Raw genomic sequence first — 14,891 nt, forward strand, 5'->3', positions numbered from 1 at the left:
GTACTCTGCTCTGGTTTGCCAGAAGTGGCTTAGTCATGCTGGCCACATGATCCGGAAGCTGTCTGCGGACAAACGCCGGCTCCCTCAGCCAATAAAGCAAGATGAGCACCGCAACCCCAGAGTTGGTCATGACTGGACCTAATGGTCAGGGGTCCTTTTACCTTTACCTTTAGTAGAAAATCCACTAATTGCCCCTGTAAAATGGCAACATTCAGGAAATGCCCAGTGACACTCACACTCCAGATCGTACTGCAGAGAATTGCACACATGCTAAGTTGGTTGAATCAGCTAGTTGTTGAGTCCATCATGTAGATGTGCAACTTCATGATAAGAATGAATTGTAGGCTTTAAAAAGTTTAACTTAGGTAAGCGAAGCATTCTCCATTACAGTGTGAATTAACACAGGCAACAGGAACAGTGTGACTGGCTAAGCTAGAAGCAGGAATCTGGGTTTAAGAAGTCCACGATTAGAGCAGGGCATTCAGAACTGCATGGAAACAATGAAGTTGTCCCAACACGCTGACACACCAAGCTTTTAATGCGGAGGGCAAGCTTACTCCCTCTGCCTTGTAGGAATGTCAAGGATGCAGGTGCCCATGGAATATGTTGAGTGTGTTCCTGGTGGAAGAAGCACTTCCTGGGCCCTTCTGAGTCCACTTCCGCTGTTTACAAAGGTTGGTTGATACCCTCCCCAGACTCCACTGGGTATTTTCCTCTCCCCAGGATAATTCCTGCCTCCCCATCTAGAGGCAGCCTCTGTTCCCTGTTTTTCCCCCTTCCAGCCTCTGTTCCCTGTTTTCAGCCCCCATTTGATCCTTCTCCTCCCTCTCCTCATTGACCACAGACTGCCAATCCAAGCCCAAGCCCAGCAATGTCTCGGGGCTCATGATACAGCTATCCACATGTAGGACTAATGTCTGGACTGCAAATGGCTGTTTCACATCAAGGGATTCCTTGCAACAAGGTATAGTGAAGTATACAATATACGTTATCCAGTCTCTTTCCTCTTTTTACTGTCGCTGGTGGAATTGGAGGAAGTGCACAACATGATGGCATAAGACATAAGGAAAGTTTTCACTGCACATTATAAAAAGGCAAAGGGAAAACATGACACAGAGGTGCCACTTTCGACAGCACACAGCCCCTTAAATCACCCCAACAATCCACCGCAGATTTGCAGAGGGGGAGATCAGGGAGAGGAAGTTCCTTGCCCTAGTGGAACAACTTCAATCTTATAAATTTGATTGGTTCTGTTTCTAACAGAAAAGTATGACTCCACCTACAGATAGACAAATTTCATGCTGCAGAAAACTAGTTTATTTACTGTCACGTAAGTTCTTTTTTTAAAAAAAATTGTTTTTGTTTTGTGCATGTGCAGGATAGAATAACACATAAAGATCTGAGAAATCAAAATTCTCATGATCTATTACCAGAGGTGGAGCCAGCTGCTCTGACACCTGGAGCGGTGCACATGTTGTGCATCTGGGGCAGGGCACCCACCGCACTCCCTTCCTCCGCCAGTATGTATTACTAACCAGTTTCCTAATAATTATTCACTATTGCATTAAAGGTGAAGGTAAAGGTACCCCTGCCCGTACGGGCCAATCGTGTCCGACTCTAGGGTTGCGTGCTCATCTCGCTCTAGAGGCCGTGAGCCAGCACTGTCCGCAGACACTTCCAGGTCATGTGGCCAGCGTGACGAAGCTGCTCTGGCGAGCCTGCACCAGCGCAGCACACGGAAACGCCGTTTACCCCCCCTCTATAAAGCGGTACCTATTTATCTACTTGCACTTAAGAGTGCTTTCGAACTGCTAGGTGGGCAGGAGCTGGGACCGAACGACGGGAGCTCACCCCGCCGCGGGGATTCGAACCGCCGATCATATGGTCGGCAGGTCCTAGGCACTGAGGTTTTACCCACAGCGCCACCCATGTCCCTCACTATTACATTAACTCATGCCATATACTTGCAAGGCTGACACACAATCCATATCTGCCTTCATACTCTCCCAGATGAGATTGCAACAGAGGACCTTGCCTGTTTAATCCTTTTATATTTCTGCATTTCTTCACAGTGCATTAGTGTAATGAACTTTGATCCCACAACTTTACAAAAAAGGGTTCTCTATGCACAGCAGGGCAAAAAAAAAATTCCCCCCTTGCTTCTTTCCAAGGAAACCAAACGCTGGGCAAAGTGCCTGAAACCCTCTGGAACCTTGCACTGCTCTGATACTGGAGTGGCTGCCACAGTGGGTTTCTAATAAGAACCCCCATATCCTGGAGATGCAGAAAAGAGATTTGGGGAGGGGAGTGGGTAGGGGAAACAGCTAACGACTGTGTGCATGTGCGGAGATCACCAGGAGGAGGAGGAGGAGGAGCTAGAAGGAAGTAGGACCCACAGTCTGCGGGATCCGTGCACCTTCGCTGGCAGCCAGCGCGTCCAAAGCCCAGAACCAGGGCTTGGCCACCAGGAGGCAGCGCGGAGCTCGGGCTCATCTGCAGGCAGGCAGGCTGGCAGGACCGGGGTGGGTGGAAGGAGTTCCAGCAGTTTGCTGACCCTCATTCCCAACGCAGGTCGCCGGGTTTGGGCTGACCCCCTTGGCTGCCTGTTGCTCGGCGGACCGGTGCAGGCAAGCGAGGGAGAGCGCGCGCGCCCAATTACGCATCTGCACCCCGAGGTCAGAGGGAACGTCCGCACCGGAGGGGAGGGGAAAGGAGAAATTCCCTCGTCTCCCAACCCCAGGCGCGCAGGGGACCGACGCGTGGAGCCCTAGTTGCGCCCTGCCCGGAGGGTAGGGATTTTTATTTTATTTTATTCACGACTCGGCTGCAGCAAACTGTCCCGAGCTCTGCACGGCGCCTCGTGCGCTCCCCCCCCCCCACTTGTTGCAGCACCTGCTGCCATCTGGGTTCTGCCTCCGCAAAATACAGCTACAAAGGGGGTGTGGTTTGGGGGCGTGTGTGTCTGTGTGCAGAGAGTTCGAGGAACCTCAGCACAGAGATCCGCTTGCAAAAGCAGAGCGGCGGCTGGATGCAAAGCAGCGTTGGGAAACTTCTGCGCCCTCGCCTCCGCGCTGACTCTCCTCCAAGCCCTCTTCTCTTCCTGGGGGGAAACAGAGCCGGAGTTACGTTGCCTCCTCTCCCACAGGAGAAGTGCAGCAGCTGGCGCTGAGCCACGCCGGGCGAATTTGACAGAGGAGAATCCAAATACCGCCCGAAGGGGAATCAAGATGTGCAAAGGGAGCCTCGGAGAGGCCGGTGCCCTCACTGCTTAGCCGCCGAGCCGCACCACCACCGCCGCCGCCGCTACTTTCGGATCCGTTTGCCCGCCCCGTCGAACTTCAGGGTTACTCATAAGCGAAATGAAAACGAAGGCGGATACCAGGGAGCTGTCTGCTTCCGCCACCGCGATCCGGGATCGAGCGGACCTTCTTCAGGCGCCCCTCCTCGCCGATCGCGGCCCCTTTGCCCGACGGGAGACGGTGGAAGCCATAGACCTGTCTCTGGACGGGCTGCTGTATCCCAGAAGCAGCGACGAGGAGGAAGAAGAAGAGGACGAGGAGGAGAGGGAAGAAGAGGACGAAGACGACCACGAGCAGCAGTCGTGCCCCCCGAATGAGGAGGCGGAAGAGAGGAAAGGCGGCGATTCCTCCTCGCTCCGGGACGGCTGCGGATCCCCAGTGGACAAAGACGTCTTGGATCGGGTCCTGGACACTTTCCTGGCGCCCTCCTCCAGCCAAGGCAACACGGAGAGCCCCTCGACGTGGCCTTTCTTTGGCTCGGACATCCCCGAGTTCTCCGGCGCGCAGATGAGCCGCCGCCCCGACGGGCAAGGCGAGGAAGCGCCAGCAATCCCCTCTTCGCTGCCTCAGGCGCCGACGTCACCTTCTCCGGTTGTCGCCTCTTCTTCTCACTGGAAGACATTCAAAGATGCGGACGGGCCTCCTTTCAAAAGTCCGAAGGGCAAGGCGCCAGGATCCGCCGCCTCGGCGTTTTCCAGGGAGCAGGGCTTCGCAAAGCGGAGCTCGACGGAGCAGGAATCGGACGGCGCCGCCGCCGCCGCCGCCTCCTCCAGCGGCGGCAACCAGGCTTCTCCCGAGGGGCACCCGGGGGTCGCGGCAGCTGAGCAGCCCAGCGCCCACGACCTGTTCAACCTGCCCATCCTCCCTCTCAACCAGGCGTACGTAGCCGCCAGGACCCGGCAGCTGCTGGACGTGGACGAGTACGAGGAAATGCTCCCCTTCGGCGTGCAGGCGAGCACCCCGCTCTCGCCGTCCGTTTGCACCCTCCAGGATTTTACAAACCACATTTACGCGGCCAGAGACGGGCAGCCGCCGCAGCCGCCTTACGCGTTCGGCTCCGTCGGGGATTTTCAGCGCAACCTCAGGATCAAGGAAGAAAGCCTGGTGGTTGCGTCGGCTAAGAACAACAGCGGCGGCGGCCGCGGCAGCAGCAGCGGCTCTTACTCGGCTGCCAAAAGTTTGCAGCCGCCGCCGACGGCAGCAGCAGCAGGAGCAGCAGCAGGAGGAGCACCAGCGCCAGCGATGCCTTGCCCGGACTACGCGCCTCCGAGCGTGGTTCCAAGTGCGCTTCCTCCTCTGCCCAAGAATAGCACGGGCGGCATTCCCGAGGCGCCCTGTTCCTCGTTCGAGTCCTTTCTCTACAAAGCAGAGGCTGCAGCTGCTGCTGCAGACGCCGCCCCCGGTGGCCCATACGGACCAGCGCCTTGCAAAGCCTCCACCAGCTGCGGGGCGCAGAGGGACAGCCTCAGTTTGCCCTCCACGTCGGGCGCGCAGCCTCCGGTCCTCTACCAGCCGCTCGCCCTGCACGCTCCGCAGCAGTTCGCCGGCCTCAGAGACGGCTTGCCTCAGTTCTTCACGCCCTATCTGAGTTATCTAAGGTAGGAGTTGTTCCAGTCTCTATTTGGGGCGCGCCGCGGCGGCGCGGGGGGGGGGTTCTTTTTGTTTTAAAAAGTGACGTTTAGGTGGAGCTTGGCAAAATTATTAGGGCCAGTGAGATAATTTTTGAGGTGAGTCAGTGTTCCAATTATGGCCAAAAAGGTGGCTGTGGCTGCTTGATCAAAGTTCCGCCCCGTGGTAGCCAGTGGCGTAGCGTGGGGGGTGCAGGGGGGGGCCCGGCCGCACCGGGTGCAACATCTGGGGGTTAGGGTTAGGGGGCGCAAATCCACGGGTTAGGGGGCACAAATTACCGGTACTTGCCTTGCCCCGGGTGCTGACAACCCACGCTACGCCACTGGTGGTAGCTTTCTAAAAATAGGAATTGAGGGGGCTGTTGCAAACATAGGTGATATTATAGTTTCGACTTACTTTGTTTTCCTTGTGCTGCACTCTTTGTGCGCGGTTTAGAGACGGTTGGGTTTAAACAGCATGTAAATCGTGCAAATAAATGACGGTATTCTTTATAAAAAGAAAGAGAGAAAAAACTCTGACCCCCTTATCATCTGAGTACCGAGTCCCATCTCTCATCTTTCCACTAAGAAGTCGATTGTAAAACCATCTGTTCGGAAAGCTGCCACATGGGTGCCTTCTGCAGCTCTAGAAAGAAGTTTCAGAAAACTGATAGGTTCTGTAAATAAACCCTTCCGAAACACCCTATTCAATATTTTGCTTTTCTGCTCTATGAAATATCTGCACTGTCGAAATAATTTTAAAAATGCATTGAACTCATTGACTTGGTGGTTTAAGCAGCCCCACCTGAGACAGAAGGGCGGGCATGGGGTGTTCTTTAGGAGTACTGCTTACCGAAGCTAGCTGGCTGGCACTGGCTTTCCAAAGCCTCGAGCAAGGGTCTTTCCTCTCCCTTTTAACTGGAGCAATCAGGGTTCATAAACTGATTAATCAACCATTTAAAGCTTGCAGCTCTACAACTTACACACAGTCCTGTGATCCGCTCCTTCAGTGGAGCAGAACGGGGGGGGGGGCCTGGTAGGACAGAGTGTGAATCATCTTATTCCGTTGCGCTGATTTTCATTATAGCTAATTGCATTGCTTTAGCTGCATTAAAATCACTGGCAATTATTCCCCACTGATACGCGATAGCTGAGTAAACAAGTCTATGATTGTACTGATTTAAACACGTATTTGAAATACAGGGCACTAATAATTACAGCCTCTTATTGCCCTGCACAATGGTTTCACTTTCCAGAGTGCCACTTACGGTATCTGCTATGCATTAGTCCTCTTTGAAATAATACATTCGCTGCTTCTCTTTGACATTTCCTTTTTTAAAAAAAGAAGAAGCAAAAAGCAAATTGAAATGTGTTTTGCTACCTATCAGAAGCTTGTTTGAGTCACTTAGAGTATTCAGTTAGTCTCATGGGCCAATCACTGTCCCTCAGCAAAACCTACATGATCTTCTTGTTGCAAGGGAGGCAAATTAAAACTACACAAACAGAAAATATCTACATTCCGTTCAGGCTAAGTTTTTCCACTTATGGACAGAGTTTCTACAATGTGAGCAAAATGTAAGAATTATGGAGTGGCGTACGACCTGTTATCTCTTGAAAACGCATTCTCACTGTTTCTCCCAAATAATTCTTCAAATTGTAACAAATGTCGCTTCCCTTCAAAACAGTGGTTTTCAGAATTTCAGCTACTGTTTGTAAATAAACAGCGGTTCATTGCCGGAACGCTTTTCAAAGTTCGCAGTGTTTGACAAACCATGCATCATTTAAACCCCACAAAACTTATCTTAAAACTGCTTTGTCTGATAACGGAGCATTGTAGCCGATAAATCTCACCATTCAAACAGGTGCAGCTAGCTGATTGCTATGCCTTTGTTAGAAATTTAACATTAACACGTAGAGGAGGGGCACCTGAAGAATACCTGATAGAGCACTTCAAAAGTCTGCTAGCTGGCACTCCCGCAAAACCTCAAATTCAAAAATGCACATTTCCCGGCCGACAAGGAAAAATGCAATATTCGTCCTTAACATGCAATAAATGCTAGAAATCTGTGTATCAGACACTACCAGAAACCATGAAGCTAAGAATGTTGAAAAGTTATTACACTAGCAAAGTTCTTGAATCCAGCTGGAAAAGTGACACAAAGAGCAGCCTACCACCAATGGATATTAAATGCACGGACATTAGGTACACGCCAGCAGATAGCCGTAGCGACGAAGCTGCTTCCCTTCTGCTTCTTGTTGGTGGATAATATATTCTTAAAAGGTTCTATAAAGGAAGGCAGCATCAAAGCGCACTGGAAAGCTGCATGCAAAAGTAGATTGTGCAATACTCAACCCCCAGCCTGCTTGTGGTCAGCTCAGATGAAGTTCCATTGAAGTTGGTAAATGGTGTGATCTCTCGGGGCTTGATTAATTTGAGGTTTCTTCACAACAGCGATATTTCATTACTAATGAGAGGAAGGAGGTGCAACATGGCGCTTCCATGAGGAAGCAGGGGGTGGGTGAGTGGGTGGGTGGAGGACAGGATGCGGTCGTTTTTTGGTCAGCGATGTTGCTCTTGCCAGCCCTCCCTGGAAGACACCATTTCGTGCATCTTTGGCTGGAGAGACCCAAAGATCTCACTTGAGGGTGCTTCTGTTAAACTGGGCGATGACTTGGGCTATAGAATGTATTGCTTATAGAATGGTGGTGGGGGAGGAGGCAGGGGGTGTCCCCCTAAACACTAGGAATGAATAAATGCTAGGATTTTATGATATGGATAATATAGAATTGTGCCAGACGAGGAAATCCTGTGCTGGCTTATGCAAACCAGCCTGGATGGCTGGGTGAAGAGCAAATGTGTTAGTGTTATTTTTTTAAAAAAAGGTGTTGATAGACGCATCCTTTGGCCTGGGGAGTCAGGTGGCACAAAGGTAACTGTGTGTTTGAGGGGGCAGGAAATGGAGCTTTGAACCAGGGATTCCTGGGAGGAGGAAGAAGGAGGGAGTAGAGGCTGGGATCCATCTTTGAGGGGAGCAGCTTGAAGGGTACTTGTGCCTCTGAAAATGTTCATGCTGTAAGGTCTGGACCTCTTCCATGGAGACGGAAGGTGTAAATTGGTGAACAAACCCTATTTCTTAAAGCACGGCAGTCTCCGCTGTGTCTTCTGTTCTCCAAAGGGCAGGGCTGGATTTAGCTCTGATGAGGCCCTAAGCCAGGCATAGGCAAACTCGGCCCTCCAGATGTTTTGGGACTACAACTCCCATCATCCCTAGCTAACAGGACCAGTAGTCAGGGGTGACAGGAGTCGTAGTCCCAAAACATCTGGAGGGCCGAGTTTGCCTATGCTTGCCCTAAGCTGCTGAAGGTAATGGGGTCCTTTATATGTCCAGCTGTCCTTTGTCAACAACAAATTGTCACTGTTTGACCCTCGGGTTACATACGCTTCAGGTCACATACGCTTCAGGTTACAGACTCCGCTAACCCAGAAATAGTGCTTCAGGTTAAGAACTTTGCTTCAGGATGAGAATATATGCTACAGTGGACCCTCGGGTTACATACGCTTCAGGTTACAGACTCCGCTAACCCAGAAATAGTGCTTCAGGTTAAGAACTTTGCTTCAGGATGAGAACAGAAATCGGGCTCCGGCGGCGCGGCAGCAGCAGGAGGCCCCATTAGCTAAAGTGGTGCTTCAGGTTAAGAACGGACCTCCGGAACGAATGAAGTACTTAAGGAACCACTGTATATGGTAATTTATGGACCTAATAGGACAACACAAAACACTGCTGCTGTATGTAGGTTTTATTTTATTGGTTTTTTAAAATCTTATATTTTGAAAATGTACGCCCAGTTATTTTCTCCTATAAAAATTTTTTGGGCCCCCAAGAGAGTGGAAACCCTAAGCTATAGCTTGTTTAGCTTATATGGAAATCCGCCACTGCCAAAGGGACACAGACCCAGTGTGTGTGCCTGTTGCCCCATGTGCTCTGCCACTGCTTGGTGGAGCGAGCGCTTTTGCATGTTGTTCACTGAGAGCATTTTAAAAGCGGACTTGCCTTTTGGGTAATACGACTTGGTGAGGCTGAAGTGGGTTTTGCTCCATGTGGGGGCAGGCTTTTTTTTTTTTTAATCAGCAGAAGTGCAAACTTCAGGAGTGCTTAATTTTTGAGGCAGTTTTGGTTTGGTGTTGCGTTACTGTAACAGAACGAAGGAGGAAACATTTTGATTTATGAAACGGTGCATAGAAAATGGATACAGTGGTACCTCAGGTTACATACGCTTCAGGTTACATATGCTTCAGGTTACAGACTCCGCTAACCCAGAAATAGTACCTCAGGTTAAGAACTTTGCTTCAGGATGAGAAAAGAAATCGGGCTCTGGAGGCGTGGAAGCAGCAGGAGGCCCCATTAGCTAAAGTGGTGCTTCAGGTTAAGAACAGTTTCAGGTTAAGTACACACCTCCGGAATGAATAAAGTACTTAACCTGAGGTACCACTGTACAGGGAGGTTTTTCTCCCTCTTTGATGCTGGGTGGGGGTCATTAAATGGAACTCAGCAGAGGGAAATTCAGGACAGACAAATGCAAGTGTGCTATATGTTTATAAACTTAAAATTTTTAGAATCTGTAAGCATCTATACAGTGGTACCTCGGGTTACAGACGCTTCAGGTTACAGACTCCGCTACCCCAGAAATAGTACCTCGGGTTAAGAACTTTGCTTCAGGATGAGAACAGAAATCGTGCAGTGGCGGCACAGCGGCAGCAGGAGGCCCCATTAGCTAAAGCGGTGCTTCAGGTTAAGAACAGACCTCCAGAACGAATTAAGTTCTTAACCCAAGGTACCACTGTAAATCTGTATAACGGTGGCCCCAAATCTCTTCAGCAACTATCCCCATGGTCCCACAAATTCATCCCTGGCAGCCCCTACCTAACGCTATACAGAGCATTATTCAAAATTGTGGTTTGCATGACCCAGTGAGGAAGATAACAGCACAAATAAGTTCAGCAACATCTCAAAGACCAAAGGTTCCCCACACCAATAGTGGATAGCACACATGTCAGCAACATGTGGGGAACAGTGCAGTTTTCAATGTTAATTGGCTGCACAGGTGAGGGGTGCTGCTCTCCCCCCCATCTTCATCTTACCTTCCATAAATCTCTCCTCCCCTGGTGCTTTCCCTGCACTTGGCTCACATCTAGTAGGAGGTACTGTACCAGATGAGCATCATGAGTGACAGACCAGAGGACAGGCAAGGCGAAGCTTTTGGCACATCAGATGTCACCGAACTACAACTCCCTGGATCCCTGGCCATTGGACACACTTGTTCAGGAACATCTGGAATGCCGGATGTTCCCCAACCTGCTGTAGGGAGACAGTCTGTAGGTGGTTTGAGGGCTTTGTTTTTGTCCGTAAAATCGGACCTCCGGCACTTTATATGTAATTGATGGAGGTGAACCTGCATTTAATAATAATAATAATAATTTTTATTTATACCCCGCCCTCCCCAGCCAAGGCCTGGCTCAGGGCAGCTAACAAGCAATAATAAAAACAAGTTGAATGAATACAACTTAAGAACAAGATTAAAATACAACATTAAAATATTGAAACTTTAAAATATAAAAATGCAGCCTCATCACAGGAGGAGAAAGGAAAAAGGAAAAAGAAAGAGGGGGAAGGAATCAAATTGGTTCCAAACCAAACAACTCTGTCTTACAGGCCCTGCGGAAAGAAATCAGTTCCTGCAGGACCCTGGTCTCATGAGGCAGAGCGTTCCACCAGGACGGAGCCAGTGTTGAAAAGGCCCTGGCTCTGGTTGAGGCTAATCTAACTTCCTTAGGGCCCGGGACCACTAGGGTGTTGCTATTTATGGACCTTGAGGCTCTCCGTGGGGTATACCGGGAGAGGCGGTCCCATAGGTACGAGGGTCCTAGGCCGTGAAGGCCTTTAAAGGTCAAGACCAGCACCTTAAATCTGACCCTGTACTCCCTGGAAAAGCACTGGGTGAATATGCTCCCATGGCAGAGACCCCGTGAGGAGCCTCGCTGCAGCATTCTGCACCCGCTGGAGTTTCTGGGAGAAACACACTTGCCGATGCCTCATCAGTTTTGGCGTAGGGGTGACCTCACAACTGTTGAAGGACCACTGTTTTGGTGTTTACGGACTTGGATGTTTTTCTGTCCAAACTTCTGCCATTGCAAAGTTGGCTGTCCGTTGCAAAGTAAGACTTGCCATTTCTCCTGCCTTATCCGTGATACATTTCTATTCTAATGCTTCTCGTTTTTGTTTCCTTTCTCCAGGTCAGATGCAGATGCTGGCCAGAGTCCTCAGTATGCTTTTGAATCGTTGCCTCAGAAGATCTGCCTCATCTGCGGCGATGAAGCTTCGGGCTGCCATTACGGAGTCCTTACCTGTGGAAGTTGCAAAGTCTTCTTCAAGAGAGCCATGGAAGGTATTGTGCAGTTTCATTCATTGTTGTGGTTGCCTCATGGAGTGTGTAATAACTATTACACATGTGGTTGCCTCATGGAATGTGTAATAACTATAAGAGTCATAAGAATTATACATTCCTTATCATTATCATGGTTGCCTAATAATTAATATGGAATTGTTATGGAATTATTAATATGAAACAGAAGTCTTTAAAAAACTTTTAAGGGATTTGATTTGATTGATTAATTGCATTTCTATGCCACTTTTCATTCAAATGAACCTCAAAGTGGCTTAGAACCAATAATTAACCAAAACATAATAAAACATAACAGCACATCGCGAATACAGCATACATCATATAAAACAATTAACAAATTATCAATAAAACAGTTGCAATCTAAAAAAACAACTTAACAAAACAGCAACTAAAAAATAACATAAACTTCACAATTATGGCAAGTCATGTGATTAACATAAGATTACTTTTCTAGCATGGTTGTTGGTGTGTCTTGCATTTAAGAAGGGATGAGCCTTCTAGATGTTGTTGGACTCCCCTCAGCCAACTCCTCTCAGCCAACGTGGCCAGTGGGCAGGGATGATGGGCGCTCCAGTCCAACAACATCTGGGGGGCTACCTGTGCCCTACGTTGATTTCAGAGATTATTTGCAGTGTAGGATTGCTTTTATGTTGTGGTAATGATCTAATGTCAGATGTTAGGAGAAGGTAACAGGAGCAGGTTAACAACAGCTCACACAGCTTCAGTGAAGTTTGAAGAAACAAGGCCAGGCCTACAGAGCACAGCAACTCTTCCTGGTAGAACTTTCCCCCCATGAGGCACTTGTGGGGATGGAAGGTCCTTGCCTCCCCACAGCTCCCTAAGTCTCCTCCTCCCCCACTTCCTTCCCAAACAATCTGAGGCTCTGTTGTCTTGCCTGCCTTTGCTCCTTCTTCTTCATACCTCTTCTGGACCTGGGAGACCAGGGAGGAGGGGAGCTGGTTGCAGCAGGACTACCTGGCTTCCTCACCAGCCTGCCCCATCTCTCTCCTGGCCCCCTCCTTTCCTGCCTCTGATTCTGGACTGCTGTCTGCCCCAGACTCTTCCTGCTCACTATACCCTGTTAGCCTCTTCAACGCCTGTCACATCTTCTTCCCAGTCTTCTCCCTCTGACCTCTCATCATTGTTCCACCACCAATTCCCTGGCTCTGAGATCTGCATCTAGCTAGTCCATGGGCATTTTGTTGGTTTGTGTTCTTCAGTGCTTTCATTCTGAAACTGGGCGTTGATGAAGGGGATAATGAGCAAGCATCTCGTTTGCATGCACTGGGGTTGCAATGTTTGCATAAGTAATTGGCTAAATTAATTAGTAACATAGGGTTGCATGCCAAACAGCGCTAAGTCATGGTCCTGCCAGGACAGAGATTTCAACTTGCATAATGGCACTTTTATTGCTCTCCTCCCACTACACTCTCCCAACATGTGTTTTGCGGGGAGAGAAGTCCTGTTGCACAAATAGAAATCCTTAGTTTGGAAACTGACCTTTACTAAGTCAGACTACTCTGACCGCCAGTGGCTTTCCAGGAGAGTTATTTTTTATATATTTCTTTATTTTCCACAAGAGTTATATACCACTTGATTGGAACAAAACTTCAAAACAGTTTACAGAAAGAATGAAAGAGTGAAATCGCCAGTAAGAAACGGTTAAATACAACTGCATTATGAAAAACATTCAGGAATTAAGGAAAACGAACAGTACGCTAAAAACAGATTAAAACGCATGCCAGCATTCTGCAGGTCTGGATAGGCTTGCTTAAACAAAAATGTTTTAAGCAGGAACTGGAGAGCATACAGTGAAGTCACTTGCTTTCGGTCAATCAGCAAGGAGTTCCAAAGTGGAAAGCTGTACACTAAAACAGTGTTTCCCAACCTTTTTTGGGCAAAGGCACACTTGTTTCATGAAAAAAATCTCGAGGCACACCACCATTAGAAAATGTTAAAAAATTTAACTCTGTGCCTATATTGACTACCATATTTTTCGCCCCATAGGACGCACCGCCCCATAAGACGCACCTAATTTTTTGGGGGGAGAATAAAGGAAAAAAAAATTTTCCCCTCCCCAGGCACGGGGCAGGCGCGGGGGAAGCCCAAGCTTCCCCCGACCCCAGCCCCCAGAACAGCCTGATATCCGCAAGCCTAGGGAGCCACACTGGTCTCCCCAGGCTTGCGGAGAGGTGCGTGAAGCCCGGGGGCGCTCTTCAGCGCGCACCAGGCTTCGGGATGCAGGCAGCTCTGCGCTACCCTCCAGAGCCCCGTGCGGCTTCGCGCTGGAATCCGGGGGGTGGCGCGGAGCTGCAAGAAGCCCTGGAGCGCAGGCAGCTTCGCACCACCCTCCGGAGCCCCGCGCGGCTTCGCGCCAGGATCCAGAGGGTGGTGCAGAGCTGCAGGAAGCCCTGGAGCCCAGGTAGCTCCGCGCCACCCTCCGGAGCCCCGCGCGGCTTCGCGCCGGGATCCGGGGGGTGGCGCGGAGCTGCAAGAAGCCCTGGAGCGCAGGCAGCTTCGCACCACCCTCCGGAGCCCCGCGCGGCTTCGCGCCAGGATCCAGAGGGTGGTGCAGAGCTGCAGGAAGCCCTGGAGCCCAGGTAGCTCCGCGCCACCCTCCGGAGCCCCGCGCGGCTTTGCGCCGGGATCCGGGGGGTGGCGCGGAGCTGCAAGAAGCCCTGGAGCGCAGGCAGCTCCGCACCACCCTCCGCAGCCCCGCGCGGCTTCGCGCCGGGATCCGGGGGGTGGCGCGGAGCTGCAAGAAGCCCTGGAGCCCAGGTAGCTCCGCGCCACCCTCCGGAGCCCCGCGCGGCTTCGCGCCGGGATCCGGGGGGTGGCGCGGAGCTGCAAGAAGCCCTGGAGCACAGGCAGCTCCGCACCACCCTCCGCAGCCCCACGCGGCTTCGCGCCGGGATCCGGGGGGGTGGCGCGGAGCTGCAAGAAGCCCTGGAGCGCAGGCAGCTCCGTGCCACCCTCCGCAGCCTCCTCCAAAGGGCGCCCCGCGCTCCGCGCTGCAGGCTGCCGCCCGCAAGCCTTGCGCGCGGGGGGGGGGGAGTTCCCCCAGGCGCCCAAGGCTTGCGGACAGCTGCGCGAAGCACGGGGCGTCTTCCAAAGGGCGCCCCGCGCTCCGCGCTGCAGGCTGCCGCCCGCAAGCCTTGCGCGCGGGGGGGGGAGTTCCCTCTCCCGCCTCCCTCCCGCGGCACACCAGGCAAGGTCTCACGGCACACTGGTGTGCCGCGGAACACCGGTTGGGAAACACTGCACTAAAAGACCAGTTTCTTACAAATGCAGAGATGAGTATTGTGAGGTATCTGTAACAGCAGCAGTTCTGCAAATTGAAGTGGCAGAGGTGGTATTTCAGGTAAACTGGTCCCAAAAGTAACACCCTAGACTTGGCTGATCATCAGAAACAAATGCAGAAACATCTCTGAGCAGAGTTGTTAGAAGAGGAAGAGTTTGGATTTGATACCCCGCTTTATCACTACCCGAAGGAGTCTCAAAGCGGCTAACATTCTCCTTTCCC

General features: G+C 51.0%; 1 protein-coding gene across 1 annotated transcript in view; it reads left to right on the top strand.

The window, feature by feature from the left end:
• The first annotated feature begins 1,993 nt into the window (after positions 1–1,993).
• Positions 1,994–14,891, top strand: part of PGR (progesterone receptor) — a 59,233-nt gene continuing 46,335 nt past the window's right edge. The window contains exons 1-2 of the mRNA XM_081909665.1: positions 1,994–4,897; positions 11,199–11,350. Coding sequence (XP_081765791.1) covers positions 3,360–4,897; positions 11,199–11,350 — 1,690 coding nt within the window. The 5' untranslated portion in view covers positions 1,994–3,359. The remainder of the gene's footprint in view (positions 4,898–11,198; positions 11,351–14,891) is intronic.

This window comes from Podarcis melisellensis, assembly GCF_964234715.1.
Source record: "Podarcis melisellensis genome assembly, chromosome: 4".
Classification (NCBI taxonomy): Eukaryota; Metazoa; Chordata; class Lepidosauria; order Squamata; family Lacertidae; genus Podarcis; species Podarcis melisellensis.